Consider the following 16,503-nt stretch of genomic DNA (forward strand, 5'->3'; position numbering starts at 1 on the left):
AGTGTAGTGGAATTTGCCAGATATTTCCAATTGCAATTGAACACTCAGGTAAACAAAAGTGTAACATGATGTATCTGTACAAAAGGTGATAAAGCTGTTTAATTGGGATTTTATATTGTAGGTACTTGATATGGAATGATTCTTTTGTATCAGCAGAGAGAATCAATGAACTGAAACCCTTTCAAAGAATCAACCATTTCCCAGGGATGGGAGAAATAACACGCAAAGATTGTCTCGCCAGGAATATGTTCAAGTATGCTTGTCTCAGCTTCCGTTTTTAACATGGCCTATTGTTCCATCGTTGATATTAGATTGCTACAGTGGAATTTTATTATGTATAGTTGATGTTTAAGTACTTATAATGATGGATATATTTTATTAGGATGGTCTTCTAGCTATATAAATGGTTGTTGATAGAAATATAAAAAAAAATATATGGTCAATAACTTATCATACAAGAAATCCATGGGTTCATGTTAAACAACACTTAAAGTCATGTAGAAAATATCTTTAACACTAGCATGTATTATATACTAAAGTTTAATTGTGTCTTATCCACTGACTAAATCTTTTACCTGACAGTTGTTTGCCCATTGATTTCATTACTACAAATTTCTATACCACATGCAAACCCAATATAAAACATTCCACTTGGTTTACACTGATCAGGGCGATTTATTGATGATTCCAAATTTAATTTAGGATATGATCTTTTTCACTTTTTATGAGAATTCATCCATTTTATGAACTGGATATTGCAAAATTCAATAAAAAAAAATACCAGTGATATATGGTGGACTTATTTTCAAACAGGTTATGAGGTCTTTTATTAATATGGCTTTTATTGATAGAAAATCTAGTGTTTGATTTAAATGAAGGAGGGTTTTATTTATCATGTGCTGTCACTGTCCATCTTAACACTTAAAATATAGTTTCTCCTTCCTATTATATAATTTTTTTAATTTAAACAGAAATGCTTTTTTAAACTTGATGAGAACTTTGACTGCTCCTTTAGATTATATACCTAGTGACAATAGAACAATTAGTATCTAATATAGTGATCATACAATTTCACAAGAACAAATTACATTCAGTCTTTTAAGTATTGGGGAATTGGTAGATTTTGTCAATTAGATCACATATATACTAATTCACTTTATTGATTTTAGAAGTTAGTAACAATTTTAAGTCAATACTGACCCAGAAAATAAACTTAAATGTTTTTATTAGTAGACCATGTTCTTTTGAGAGGTATTTAGGTAATTGGAAATTCTTGTTCAGATAAATTTAGTAACTTTAAAATAATTTCTAGTAAAGGTTCAGGTTAATTGGACTATATTTGGTTCGTTACAACATTATTTTGACTTACTGGTAAATTTACTGTTAGGAAGTGTTTACTGCATGTTATGTGGGAGTTATCCCCCTTTGTCATTTGGGATTGGGAGGCATACATTTTACTTGAATTGTTTATACTTCAGAGTTGGCAAGGAGTTTCCAGAGGAATACAGTTTTGTACCTAAGACCTGGATTTTGCCCTCAGACTATAGTCAGCTGATTAACTATGGGAAAGATCTTAAAAGTCGAAAGAAAACCAAAACATTTATTGTGAAACCAGCCAATGGTGCACAAGGTCATGGGTAGGTCTTAATTCTATACACAAATAAATTTAAAAAGCATATAAATACTTCAACTAATTATATAGAGGCTGTTATTAATTGAAGTTTTGTTTAATAAATTCTCTCAATATACTTTTTCTATTTCAAGGGTTTTGATTTTCATAATGTGTTTGCTTGTATTCATTAAAGCTACTGGATCGTAGGTCATTTGGTAATGCATTGACAGGTTACATAACTTTTTTTTAATAAATATTGATTCAAGTATACATGTTTGAATATGTTTTTTTTTTAGAATCCAAATCTTCAGGAATGCAGAAAAAATTCCTTCAACAGAGCATTTCATTGTTCAGGAATATGTTGAAAAGCCATTTCTGATTGAAGGATATAAGTTTGACTTGCGCATCTATGTCCTCATAACATCATGTGATCCATTGCGTATATTTCTTTTTAACGATGGGCTTGTAAGAATGAGTACAGAAAAATATCAGAATCCTGCAGAATCTAACATAGTAAGTATTTGATAGTATAGGAGCTTGTATTATTCAAAGGCTAGGTAACTTAAAGCCATCAGTCAAGCTCTATAGTGTCTTTATTTCATTTTTATACATAAGCCTGTGTAGAAACACACTATAAGTTCCAAATAAGACTACTTTAATCGAAGTACATCCTTTTAATCTTATGTTTTCATCTCACTACTTATTAGAGAAGCTGCATTTTGTATGATTTATTCCCTCTCTACAACACAAAACCTACATATAAGACCATGATTTAAGTTTAATTAAGAAAAATTTGCTGTTGATTTTTACCTGCGTCAACAACGATGAAAGTAAGCCTAGAACCTGCTCAGCTCCATTCACCTGTCCTTCCATCATGCTTGGGCATATATACATCATGTGATCTTTAACTCAAAAAGTATTGAACCATTATTATTCAAATTTTGCCCAGTTTTCATACACACATTGATGATGTGCTCTTCCATTACAATAAAATTGTCAAACATTGAAAGTTATAAAAGTCCAGAAATGTTGTTCGTCTTGTTTGATTGTCTGAAATGTCCTGCAAACAAAGTAAAATATTCCCCAAAAAATACTTTTGAAAGTACTTTCTCTGATAACTAATGCAGGTAAGAATTCTGATTTCAAATTCAAAACAATTTTCCTGTTAAAATGAAAACTTCAAGGAAGTTAATGAGTTTGAATGCAAACCTTAATGCCTGATATGCTTTAAATAATCCTACCTTTTTATATTTTCAGAACCATTTGTACATGCATTTGACTAATTATTCCATAAATAAACACAATGAGTTCTATGAGAAAGGAGAATCCGTAGACTCGGGAAGTAAACGATCGATTGCATTTCTGAATGAATATTTACGTAACAAGGATCGTGATGTGGCTTTATTATGGAAGAACATATCAGACATGATTGTGAAAACATTGCTTGTTTCTATGCCTCATTTATTACATGCATACAGAATGTGTCGTCCATGTGCCCCTTCAGGAAGTGATAGTGTGTGTTTTGAGGTGCTAGGATTTGATGTACTTTTAGACAGGAATCTGAAACCATGGTTACTAGAGGTAAGTGTCAAACTTAAGACGATAACAATGTTATTATAATGTCTTAACATATGCCAAAATGAAACTTTATGTCCATGTCAGGTGTGTAGGTGGGACTTTTTAAATTTGATTTGAGTAAAGTTTTCTTATTACCTATAGATGTACATTGAAAATTTGACTGCATTTAATTTCCATATATTTCAAGTATATGAGATTTCTTGCCCAAGTTGACACTGCAATAAAATATTTCATTGATATTTAGGGTAAGGGGGTTATCTTTGAACTTAATTCCATAATAATCGTTCCTTTTTTAAATCAATTCTCAGCTTAAGGCTAAATACAGAAAATAAATAAATATTAAATTCTAATGATGCACGAAAGTATAAAGATCAACTAAAACATTAAACAGTCCACCTGAAGGTTTTTTCCTTTTACCTTTCTTTAAAATGTTTTTTTTTGTTTTCCATAGATCAACAGATCTCCAAGTTTTGGGACAGATGAAAAAATTGACTGGGACATCAAATCTGCTTTAATAGAAAACACCATCAAACTTTTGAATATAAAGTGGGTAGCAAAAGAATATATATATAGTAACTGTGCAAAAATAAGTGTTATATTTGACTTTATGTCAAGATATGATTTTTTTTTCGATTTTTTAAACTACTTGTTAAATCATTTGAATAAAATTAATAATCTGACAACATAAATTATATTCTTCAAAATATTTGACACCAAGTAAATGTCAGTGTTTTTCTCAATACTAAATATCTCTTTAAATTTGAATTGATTTGATTGTAGAGTGAGTGACAAAAGAAGGAATATAAATGCTCAGAAAATAGAGGCACAGAAGCGATTGTACAGAACCAGTAAACGCCCAGAAGGGCCTGATGTGTCAGATATAGAAAAACGTAGAATTCATATAGAAAAACGCAAGGAGGAACTAGTATGTATTTGCTGCTATTTCTAGTAAAAACATTCAATATATATAAACTAGTATGTATTTAAGTTTCCTGTAGTACTGATATTTTTAGTTAAAACTTTTAATGAATTTAACCTCCTGATAGTACTGGTATGTAATCATCACTTTTTTATTTGCCATCACTCAGCATCCGTCGTCGCCATCCATCGTCGTCATCTTCCGTTAACAATTTTTCAAAAATCTTCTCCTCTGAAACTACAGAGTAGAATTATATGAAACTTTGCACAGATGTTTTTGAGAGTATCTCACACAAAAGTTGTGTTTAGATTTTTGATCTGTCCAAAAATATGGCCACTGTTACTAAAAATAAAACATAGGGGTCAGACAGTAGTTTTTCGCATATATCTCCAAAATCGTTAGGTTTAGCCAATTCTTAAAAGTTTTAAGTAGGTCAATGAGTGCCAAGGCTATATCAGTTTTCAAAAACCCTGATGTAGCAAAAACATTGTCTACTATACATGACAAATATGTTGTTGTACCAGCAGACAAAACCCAAAATAACATTGTTTTTATCTGCAAAACGTTCTACATCCAATGTTTATTATCAGAGGTAGATGTAGAAAATAATGGCAGTGATAAGACCTATACTGCTACCACTCTTTCCTAAGAAGAGATTGTGGAAAACAGTAAATCTGTGCTATCCTCTTTTGGTCTCTCTACCAAGGACGATGATTGTGATTTACCGTCTATGTACTGGATTCCTAAACTCCACAAGAATCCATACATACAATGTTTCATAGCTGGATCTGCAAAATGTACCACCAAACCTGTTTCAAAACTTTTAACTTCTATACTCACAACTGTCAAAGAGGGTCTGCAGTCTTACCACAACACTTGTTACTCCCGTAGTGGTATTAATTCAATGTGGATCCTGAAAAATCCGAAAGATCTTTTGGAGACAATCAGTTCAAGACTATTATCTGAATATAATAGCATTAAAACCTATGATTTTTCAACACTGTATACTTCTATTCCCATACTGAGTTAAAATCCCGACTTAAAAACATTATACATCGGTGTTTTTCCAAAAAAGATGGTCCACCTAGATACAAATATATAGTTCTTGGTAGAGATTCCTCATACTTTGTAAGAAATAATTCCTAATCATCTTCCAAATATACAGAGGAAGATGTTTACTTAATGCTGAAATTTTTAATCGACAACATATTTGTCCAGTGTGGTGGACGTGTTTTTCAACAAACAGTCGGCATTCCAATGGGAATAAATTGTGCTCCTTTACTTGCTGACCTATTCCTTCACTCTTATGAGGCTGACTTTATAGCTGATCTGATCAGACAGAAAGAATATTGTTTGGCTAGATCCTTCAATCTCAGTTTCCACTATGTAGATGACATATTATCTTTAAACAATCCTAATATCGGGGATTTGATACATCGCATCTACCCAAAAGAACTTGAGATAAAGGATACTACAGACACTGTGAAGTCAGCGTCATATTTTGACCTACACTTAGAAATCGATGTTAAAGGAAAACTATTAACCAAACTTTACGACAAACGTGATGACTCATTCAGAATTGTCAACTTTCCTTTCATCTGTGGCAACATCCCTTCGGCACCTGCGTATGGAGTTTTCATATCACAACTCATACCTTATGCCAGAGCTTGCCGAAACTACACAGACTTCTTGTATCGCGCTAGAACTCTTAACAAATAGGCTTCTGGAACAGGGTTATGTTGCTACAAGATTGAAGTCATCACTACAGAAGTTTTATGGTCGTCATCATGAACTCATGGATCATTATGGTGTATCCATCAGCACCATGAAAACTGATTTATTCAACAGGTCATAGTTTTCCTTTCCTCATTTGTCTACCCTGGACTTGACTTTTTATGAGCAACTCGGCGGGTGTTTCTAGAAAAGCAGAGGATGCTTACCCTACTGGTGCACCTGGTCCATGCTCCCAGTTTTTAGTGGAGTCTGAGTTGCTCATTTGCTTTTGTTACTTTGTATGTATGATTTTAGTTACTTTATGTTCTTTGTGTATGTCTGTTTTCCATGTCTGGTCTTTGTCCCTGGATTGCATTCTTTTGATTACCGCTACAACCTTGGTTCCCTTGATTACTCTTTCGATGTTTCTTTGCTATTTTTAATGTTATTTCTTTCAAATATCTTCTCTGACACTACTTGACCAATTAGAATTGGACTTGGTATGAATATTTCTGGGGGTATACTGCATAGAACTGATATGGGGATTTTTGATCCGTCCCAAAACATGGCTGCTGTTACTAATAATAGAACAGAGGGGTCAGACAGTAGTTTTTTGCACATTATATCTCCAAAACCGTTTGGTTTAGCCAAATTCTTTCAGTTGCTGAAATGATCCTTATTATAAGGTCTACAAAAGTCTCCAGGGATCAAACTTGTCAGATGACTGCTTGTAAGAATTATTGCCCTTGAAAGATAAAAAAATGCCCTTTTTCACCCAATACAAATGTATCATGATAACTGTAATAGATATAAACATTCAATTGCTGAAATGATCCTTATGATAAGTCCCACCAAAGTCTTCTTGAGTCAAAATTGTGAGACAACTTCTTATTAAATTTATTGCCATTGAAAGACAACATTTAACCAGGTGAGCGATTCAGACTTTTACTCTGTGTTTTCTCTTAATTGAAATATGTTGTTATTTATTTGAATATTTACAGAGAGAGATGCTGGCTCGTATAAAGAAACAAGGTCTGAGGGAAGATTATGAGAACAGGAACTTGGGAAAATTTAGAAGAATCTTCCCAACTGAAGATAAGGCCAGACAGGAGAAATACATCAAACTAATGTCCTCCATCTTTAATATATTTATGTCAGGAAGAGCACCTGCAATGCAGAAAGAAATCCAGAGAATTTATAAAAATCCACTCAGGGTAAGATGCTCTGTAGTATTGGCAATTTAAAAAAAAAAGAAAACTTGATATTACTCTGTTATTCCATTTACTGAGAATTCCAGTCGGTCATTATACATCAGTGACTGGTTCATTGTACTCAACTTTGTAAATATTACGTGAAAAGTTAAAACTTGATATGTGACCTATGTATTATAGACTTTTTGTGGGAAGATACTCATTAAGTATTTTATGAAATAGTTGTAAAGAATCCTTGGAAGAACACAATAGTAATGAACAAATGTATTGTTCTACAAATAAAAAGACTAATTTATAATGCCTTAATAATTAAAATATTGTGTTGTATGTAAATATTTAGGAGGAAGACATCTTGGACATGTTACATGAATGTGAAGAGTTTGAAAGGGAGGGGAAATATCCTACTGGAAACAAAGTTCCTAGAGGACCGAAGGTAGTGTATTGTTTACTTAATCATTATTTGTACTATTAATGTTGTTTCTAAGTGTATGGAAGGAGTCATGTCTTAGCTGAGTTGATGAATTAGAATAAGTACCATTCTGTGTAAGAACTAGGCAATGGGTGGCACATCATTTTTCTTAATTTTGTCTCAAATATATTCAATATAACAAGTAAACAGCCCAAAACTATCTAAATTTATCCTGAAGCATCTGTGATGTAGATATTTTTTTACTGCTATTATAAGGAAAAAGTGGGAAAATTTTCCTGACATTTTTCTGTAGTACATTTCAACTAAATTTGACCTATCAATATCTTAAAAAGGCAAATTTTACTGGAGTTATTTTCAGTTATTTCTGGAGGCTATCAGGTATAAATACTTGGTTAATGCAATAAAATCTACTTGTTTTTTTACCTTCAAGTGCCACACCTTATACACATTTTGCCTGATTCTTAAACAGAGATGTATTTAAATTTTCACGAAAGTAATCTTCCAGCATTGAATAATACAATCTTGCAGTTTTGACTAACATAGCCATTCAAGGCTTTCATCAGCATGTAGGATAAAATAACTTGTAGAATATCTGAACTGTCAAATTCTGACAAGATCAGAATGCCAGGTGAATTGTAAGGATGGTTATAAATGTTCTCATTTAAATGTTTAAATCATTACAGCCACTACAGAGTATGCCTGTATGTCAACCCAGTCCTGTAGAGGATGATGAAGATGAAACAGAAGATGAGGTAACAGAGAGTTCTGCTCCAACACCTGGCCATCGTCGGATGTCTGGTCGGTCACGTCCTTCATCAATGATTAGAGAGCAGAGTGAGTGGAGTGAGGGAGCATCGAGTACTTACAACTCACGACCTAATTCTGGAATAAGGTCAAGGCCACCCAGTAGCGTGTCTTTATCTAACCAAGCAAATCAAAGGTCAAAGTCTCTGTCAAGGATGGTAACTAGTGGAAAGTTCACATCACTGCAGAGATCAACAGTTGTAAGTTTTGTTTGTCTCAATTTTACTTGTAACAACTTTTTTTATGATGGTCATTTTACTCTAAGGAACTTAAATTTTTGAAAGCCGTTATTTGACACAAATTTTACTCTTTGGAACTTTTTTATAGTTTTTTCTGACACTCAATTTAAATTACTAATTTGGCAACCCCTTAATTCTTTTCTCTGGTGAGCATATTAGAAAAAAGGTTCAAGAATTTTATTTTCCCAAAGAAATCTTTTTACTAGTTTTTTTAATTATACCAAAATATAAAGAAAATAGGTATGGTGAATATGTCAAAGAGACAACAATTCCACCTGGATGAAAATGTCAGCACAAGGCCATCCATTGGTCTTCAGTTAATGATGAGGAAACCCTCACAACACAGGGACGGCTGCAGCTGGCCCCAAAACATCACTATACACAGGTACAGTGAAATAGTTGCCACTATATAAAATCTATACTGCTAAAGGAAGAGACCGATTTCTTTGAACCGCTTCTCCTCTGAAACCATACAAGGTCGAATATATTTGTGATATGAGGTATAAATGTAGTGTACTTCCTAAATTTGTCATTGAAACAATCTTTTTTCAATGGAAAATGCGAATTTTTGGGAAAATATTCCAATTCAGAGATCATCATTGGTCCGTGTGTTATAATGTGATTTTGCGCATGCTCAGTCAACGTACTGTCCAGATTATGTGTACATGTGTTACACGAATATTGTATGTTCATTATTTTGCTTAATTGGATGACATCCACCATTTTTCTGAGGTGCGAAACTGTGGGAATAAACCCACCCCCTTCTATGTGTAAACTTCTGCACCTGTAGTCCAGACCCCTCCCCCTTTTTATGTATAAACTGGCAAGACTAGTAAACTCCCTGCCCATTTTTTTTTGTAAAATATTGAATTATTTAAAATTTAAAAATTTATTATGCACCTTTTAAATGGGTGGAGCAGAACTTTCAGAAAATTAAAGGGTGTTCAACCCAGCTTCCCCTAGCCTCCCACCCCCACCCCAAATGTAGTACCCAGTCTAAAAAACTTATAGTATACATGTAGTTGTCTTTCTTTTATTACATTTTATGATAAAAAGTTTTGTTCGAGCAAAATGCACAGTTTGGATAAAGTGTGAATGCAGCCTTAACTTTTTATTATGCATAAAAATTCAGTTTAGTGTCCATCTGTCTATCCGTTTGTCTCCTGGCGTTTTCCATTTGATAAACAAAACTTTGTACAGTTGTTAAGCACAAAAATACATGCAAGTACAATTTTGAGCTAGATCAAAAAAAAAAAAAAAAAGACCACCTTGATAACATACTTGAAAGCATTATTAGGTGTAATTCTTTGATTACTAACAGGAAAATTCGCCGAATAATAGGACGAAACGCTAGAAAGTCTCCTTTTTGACTTTTCTCGCAAATTCAACCATTAATAAATTAGGAGTGAACAAGTCCCAGTTTGGGGGTTGATCACATATGTGTATAAACATTTAAAAGGATGGTTACGGAGTGAATGTTAATCTGAAAAAACTCACATGATACATTGAAAATAACCAATATCAAGGAACAGGACTTTAATGCCGCTTCAGCATCTTGATGTTGTATAAGGGTCTTCAACAATGAAAAAATGTGAGCTCCCCTCAAACCAGACCAAGAAGGCCCCCTATAACATGTACATGAGTAGAATTCTTGATAAAATAAAAATCAAGGTTACTCTGTTGCTGCCCACTGGCCATGGAGTGAAAACCTGGGTTACATGTAGTGACTGCTAATCTTGAATTAATTGATCGCTGCAAAAATATGTCATTAACGCAACGCATGTCTGGAGCAGTATTATTGTTTATTACAAGTGTATTTTAATGGAGTTTGTTTTTTTTTCCTCAACGGACCATATCAACTTTTAAAGTCTTCTGTTTGCATTTGTCAGTGTTGTCATTGTTGTCGTAAAAAACATGAGCTCCTCCCATACCCCTGGGTCAAATTAAACCTTGGACCAATAAAACAGCTTATTAGTCCCAGATTAAACCAATTTATCCAGGAAAGTACATTGGCGTGAGGCATGAAATTTTGCTTAGGATTGCACCATTTAACTTCTGGGGGCTTGTTTTTTTCTTTGGTTGTTAAAAATATTTTGATCCTGACTTTGGAGAAAAGATCTTTTGGTAAAAAAATAAAAAAAATAAAACGCTTACATTTGTTACAAAAGTACATATTTATGCATGCTGCGCGCAAAAAAAAATAATTAAACAATTCTGAGTCAAAAGACAACCAAGTTCCTTGAAAGGTTAATGGTAAACTCCTCTTTAACCACTAAAGCAATTGGATTAAAACTATACACCATTGATGTATGGTAGATGATCGTAGATCCTTTACAACGATTACTCATTTTGTTTTAATTCGTCGAATTAGTACTGTGTCCACACTTTGTTCATCAACTGCAATTTCGTGGGCATCCTCTAGTAAAAATAAACTTAAGGTAAAAACGAAACTAGGCATACAAAGGCCAGAAATTCCTGACTTGGGACAGATGTAAACAATGCCACAGAATTCTGCATGTACCTTTGTTTCCATTTTGTATTTAAAACAGCATTGGGATATTATTTTGTAACATGTATTATGTCATAACTTTGCAGGATGATGGCTTTCTTACAAGTGTTGTTAAAGAGCGGGAAGAGGAGTTTTCAAAGAAGACATTAGTATCATTGAATGAAATGAGAATTAAATTCCCTGGCAAGTCTGATCAGGAGGCTGAATTCATATTAGATAAAGTAGGTCATTCTGTAATATAAAATATGTCATTAAATAATATGATATACTCTTGTAAAATTAAACCTTGTTCATTTGCATTCCGTGTTTTAATGATGTTTTGTACTTATTGTAACTATTGGGTAAATGTTAAATATGTTGTTAATTTCCTCTATAGACATATGTATTTAATGCATTGAAGTATAAGTGTAAAATAAATAATTCTTATTTACTTGTATCTTACAGAGACTTTAATCTGTTTATTGATATTTTTCAGTTACATGAGAGCTGGAAGTTTCACAAGCCAAGAATAGCTTCTTATTGGTTGGTTAAACTGGATTCTATTAAACGAAGAAAGGTAATTTGTGAATATCTATAATCACTTAATGTGTGAATGAATGTGATCACCATGTGCAATGTGTTCTATTTTTATTATGCTTTTTTTATATATGTATTTCACTTCATATTATACAAGTTGATTGGGTACATTATCTTTATAAGATGATATTATATGAAATATCTAATGGTAATGTATATTTATATATTCATATTTTTTGTCGCCATTATCATTCTTTGTGGAGTCATAAAGGGAGGTAATTTGAACAATTATATAATTTTTGAAGTGCCAGAATTTTAGTGGTTTTATATTTCAGGTTATTGATATTGTAAGATCAAATGTCAGGGCAGTTTTACAAAGAACTTGGAGAGTCAGTGATGTGGATAATTTAAGAATCTACAGAATTTTTAGTCGTGTATTTAGTCGTCTTCTTTGGAGCCATGGACAAGGTCTTTGGAACTGCTTTTCGAGTACTAAGTATGTATGGGTTGAATACTTTTTTCAAATATTTCATTTCTCTATTTTTATTATTTCTTTTTGAAAAGGTCTTATCAATATTAAATTATTTTACCATTTAAGAAATATAGTAAAATAATATGACAAGTTAATTCTATATTTACAATGTCAATACAAGTTATCTACAGGTAAACAGTTACTTATGAAGAATATTCTAGGAAGTTTAAAAACATAACTTAAAGAGTGCTTTATTGTGTGAACATTATTTTAAAATGTGCTTTTATATGTTTCCTAGTCCAATGAATTATATAACAAGACTTAACATACATATAGTAACTGGTAGGTCCTAAATATCTTCTAGGAATTACTCTAGTTTTACATTTTATTGAGTGTAAAAGAATGTGGAATGCTCACACCATAAAAAAAGGGCATAGCATCCAAGTCCCATGATTGTACTCTTCTTCACTTTTTTTGAAAAATTCAGCTTTATTTTCAGTGGCCCAGCAGGTTGGGAAACAATTTTCAGCAAGAGTACTGAGAATATTAGTGAGACTGATTTGAACTGTTGTCGTAGAATTGTTCAGCTTTGCAAGGACTGTCTCCTCATTGTTTATCAGTTTGCTGCAGATGCTAAAAGTACATCTACAAATACTAGTCACACCAGTGAAACAGAATCGTCACCATCAGGGTAATTTAAAAGGTGAAGTAAGACTTTCATGTGCTAACCAATGTAATGATGTGCACTAATGATAGTATTTGTGTGTGATGGTTACGGAATGTGTGTGGATTACATGTTTAGTTCAGTCTGTGTTATAATTTAATTATAATATGTGGGAAAAATTCTTGGATTTGATTTTGTACTAAATGAAGTATTTTCAATTCTTCTTTCCTTTTATTGATGGAAATGTTAATGTGTACAGGTTTTTCAAATTTAGAAAATAAATGAGACAAAAGAATGTGTTTTATAATGTGTGTTTTTGTAAGAAGATAATACAGTGTATTTTGAATAAATTGAATGGTTGAGGTGAAAGTGTAGACTAACTTGTGCATGTCATTATATGTTAGTGTGTGAAATCTTAACACCTTTATTCAACGTCAATTGATTTCATAGAAAAATATAAGTGTTTTGTAGAAATTTCTTAAATATAAAAAAAAATCTATTTTATACATACAAGTTCTGTGTTAGGATGATTGAACTATAAATGTTTGCTTTTCTCTCAAGTTGTAGGTTTTGTAATCTACTGCCTGATATATAACTCCAAGGTGAGAGTTATTCTAAATTGACATGCTTATCCCTATAGCTATGTTCAGTGTGAAGAAACATACCCCTGTGTACCCCACTTGAAAATATTTGGTGATACTCTTCATTTGGATTTGTTTCTGATTAAATGTATAATGAAAATGCAAGATAAATCACTTTTTTACTATGAGGAGAACATTGTGAAAATAATGATTTGATAGGCTTTCAAACACAAAAAAAATAGAAATTAAATGATTTTATAGTGCTGCCTTTTAATTTGAATGTGCTCCTTTTTTAAATGGTTGTCAGTTATATTCAGTTTACTGACCAATAATATGATAGGAACCTCAATCACTTGTATACCATGGCGGTATATATAGGTGGTAGGCAGTTGATCATGGGGGTATATGCAGGAGGTAGGCAGTTGATCATGCAGTATATGTAGCAGGCAGGCAGTTGATCATGGGGGTATATGTAGGTGGTAGGCAGTTGATCATGCAGTATATGTAGCAGGCAGGCAGTTGATCATGGGGGTATATGTAGGTGGTAGGCAGTTGATCATGGGGGTATATGAAGGTGGTAGGCAGTTGATCATGCAGTATATGTAGCAGGCAGGCAGTTGATCATGGGGGTATATGTAGGTGGTAGGCAATTGATCATGGGGGTATATGCTGGAGGTAGGCAGTTGATCAGGGGATATATGTACATGGTAGGCAGTTGATCATGGGGGTATATGCAGGAGGTAGGCAGTTGATCATGGGGGTATATGCAGGAGGTAGGCAGTTGATCATGGGGTATATGCAGGAAGTAGGCAGTTGATCATGCAGTATATGTAGCAGGCAGGCAGTTAGGCTTTCAAATACAAAAAAAAGAAAAGAAATTAAATGATTTTATAGTGCTGCCTTTTAACTTGAATGTGCTCCTTTTTTAAATGGTTGTCAGTTATATTCAATTTACTGACCAATAAAATGATAGGAACCTCAATCACTTGTATACCATGGCGGTATATATAGGTGGTAGGCAGTTGATCATGGGGGTATATGTAGGTGGTAGGGAGTTGATCATAGGAGTATATGTAGGAGGTAGGCAGTTGATCATAGTGTTGAATAGGGATGGTTTTCTAATTTCATTATTGGATTAACTGCATGATCTTGAATATTTATCTTAAATTCTGTAATAACCTTGTCATACTTTGTGTATTTTTTTAATATATTTTGGTTCAAAGTATGCCCATAAATAAAGCATTATAAACCCAACCATATAGTGAGCTCTTACTATCGTATAATTAGTCATATTGTTAGAACTTTATGTGTACTAAATAGAAAACCTTTGTTTTGTCTGCCTGTCTGTCCAACACAAAGGTTTTATTTTCTCTACCTCCTGTATGAAAGTATTTGGATGAAACCAGGTACATTTATACATTATAAAATCAAAATGTTAAAAATATAATTTTGTTCACAAAATATTTTTTTTTATAAATTTGATATATACCAGTATAATTACTCAGAGCAAAACTTTAGACTCAATATTTTGTGCTTTTGAACAATAAAATATTTCATTTTTCGTCATGTATGCTATTTTTAGACTTATGAGAGAGAAGCCATTATCATTAGTACCACCCAATACCCAGACAATGAGCCAGCGCTACTCAAAACTGTACCGTGGAGAGGCATCATGACATCAACTGGTACAAGAGATAGTGCAATTTAACATTAGAAAAAGAACCAGTTTAAATGTAAAAGTATCTGTGATCTAATATTCCCAACATTTCTTCCATTGTCAATGTTATTGTTAATCATTGCTTATAAATGACATTTGTATTATTTGCTACTTCTAAATTTATGAATGGGATAATTGAGTTATGCCCCTTTGAATAGATTCCTCAGGACTGTGTTTTGCCAGTTTATGTATGTAACTTGGTGTTGAGAATTCTCATTGTACTAATTATTGGCTTTCCCAAGATTTTAGAATTTGGAAATTTACATAACTTTATGCTCAATGGTTGAAATTCAAAACTTAGATTCAAAATTGTAGTTGTTCTACAAGATGTTTCAAGATCATGTGGTTTTACATTGTGTTAATACACTGAAACTAGTGAAATGTATCTGAAATCACTTTTATTGAAAATACAGTATCTAGGGAAAGTCTTGAATCTTCAGTCTAAAAGATATTGTGCTATGGAATCTCACTGGAAAGTTTTCAGCTCTATGTAATTCTGTGATATCATGTGTATACTCTATTGAATAGTATATATACAGTTACTTTATGGAAAAGTGCTATAGATTAGTGACCAACCCTTTAGGTTTTTGCTGAGGAGAATGTCTGAATAAGGAAAACATTGTTTTCAAGAAAAAAAATGAAAAAAATAACCACAGAATAAAATCTAAAAATGAAGTACAACCAGTAAACTGATAATACAATAATAAAACATTTTATTTCATCTAAAGACAATCACTACTAGAAGTTTACCACAGAAATGGTTGTGTTATAAAGGGTTGGTATCTTTTGTTACTAATGTATATGTTAATCATTTGTTTTATGTCTTACTACATTTTAGAATTAACTTTACATTGTAGATTGCTTGATCAATTTCTGAACATTTTAGATACTTTACTATAAAAGTTATGTTTTGCAGGATTATTTTTTCTAAATATATACAAAACCTTATCTTGTCTTTTTTGTTGTCTTAAGGAGCTGTCTCCAATGCTTATTCTGTCAACATTTTTTTCTAGTCATTGCTGTTTTTTCTTTCTACAGTTTTTATATTATCACTGCACTAAAAACTGCCATATATGACTGTTAATTGTTAATTTTGCACTATCTTGTCTTGTTATCTGTGAGTTAATTATTATCTTATTTCAAGTTCTACAACGGTATATTCTCTCCTTGATAGATGTCGTTTTTTCTTTACTTCAAAGAGTGTACTTTAATATATGTGACAGTATTAAAATATTTTCAGTGCACATGTTAATTTCAAATATAACCTGTGATATCATTATTAAAACCATTATGTTTTTATGCTGTTTCCCTATTTTACATAAGTGAATAATAGAGTTTTAACTGTTAGTCAACAAACTCCGTCCATTATACTTTTTAGATGAACTTTATGACTTACTTGCTGTGATCCTATATTTGGTTATTAATATATTTCATGTGATATTTTAAATTGTTTTATAGCTTTTCTGTGAAATCCAGTTAAAGTTAGTAGATATTTGCAATGTATTTTCCTATAAAAATAAAAAAAATGTTGATTCTCA

At 32.3% G+C, this 16,503-nt stretch overlaps 1 protein-coding gene across 5 annotated transcripts in view; it reads left to right on the forward strand.

Annotated features, from left to right (window-relative positions):
- Positions 1 to 16,503, forward strand: part of LOC148630195 (tubulin polyglutamylase TTLL7-like) — a 28,157-nt gene extending 11,654 nt beyond the window's left edge. For 3 of the 5 annotated variants that reach the window (XM_088562780.1, XM_088562797.1, XM_088562787.1), the window contains exons 5-18: positions 122 to 253; positions 1,479 to 1,637; positions 1,909 to 2,125; positions 2,870 to 3,193; positions 3,642 to 3,736; positions 3,971 to 4,115; positions 6,824 to 7,036; positions 7,374 to 7,466; positions 8,147 to 8,467; positions 11,102 to 11,236; positions 11,491 to 11,571; positions 11,867 to 12,027; positions 12,503 to 12,694; positions 14,831 to 16,503. In XM_088562780.1, coding sequence (XP_088418906.1) covers positions 122 to 253; positions 1,479 to 1,637; positions 1,909 to 2,125; positions 2,870 to 3,193; positions 3,642 to 3,736; positions 3,971 to 4,115; positions 6,824 to 7,036; positions 7,374 to 7,466; positions 8,147 to 8,467; positions 11,102 to 11,236; positions 11,491 to 11,571; positions 11,867 to 12,027; positions 12,503 to 12,694; positions 14,831 to 14,924 — 2,362 coding nt within the window. In that variant the 3' untranslated portion in view covers positions 14,925 to 16,503. Of the gene's footprint in view, positions 1 to 121; positions 254 to 1,478; positions 1,638 to 1,908; positions 2,126 to 2,869; positions 3,194 to 3,641; positions 3,737 to 3,970; positions 4,116 to 6,823; positions 7,037 to 7,373; positions 7,467 to 8,146; positions 8,468 to 11,101; positions 11,237 to 11,490; positions 11,572 to 11,866; positions 12,028 to 12,502; positions 12,707 to 13,228; positions 13,270 to 14,830 lie in introns of all 5 variants that reach the window. The other 2 variants (XM_088562805.1, XM_088562813.1) reach the window with 2 other exon arrangements.

The sequence above is a fragment of the Perna viridis genome, chromosome 1, assembly GCF_037379345.1.
Source record: "Perna viridis isolate PV_CMFRI_1.1 ecotype Kerala chromosome 1, ASM3737934v1, whole genome shotgun sequence".
In the NCBI taxonomy this organism is placed as follows: Eukaryota; Metazoa; Mollusca; class Bivalvia; order Mytilida; family Mytilidae; genus Perna; species Perna viridis.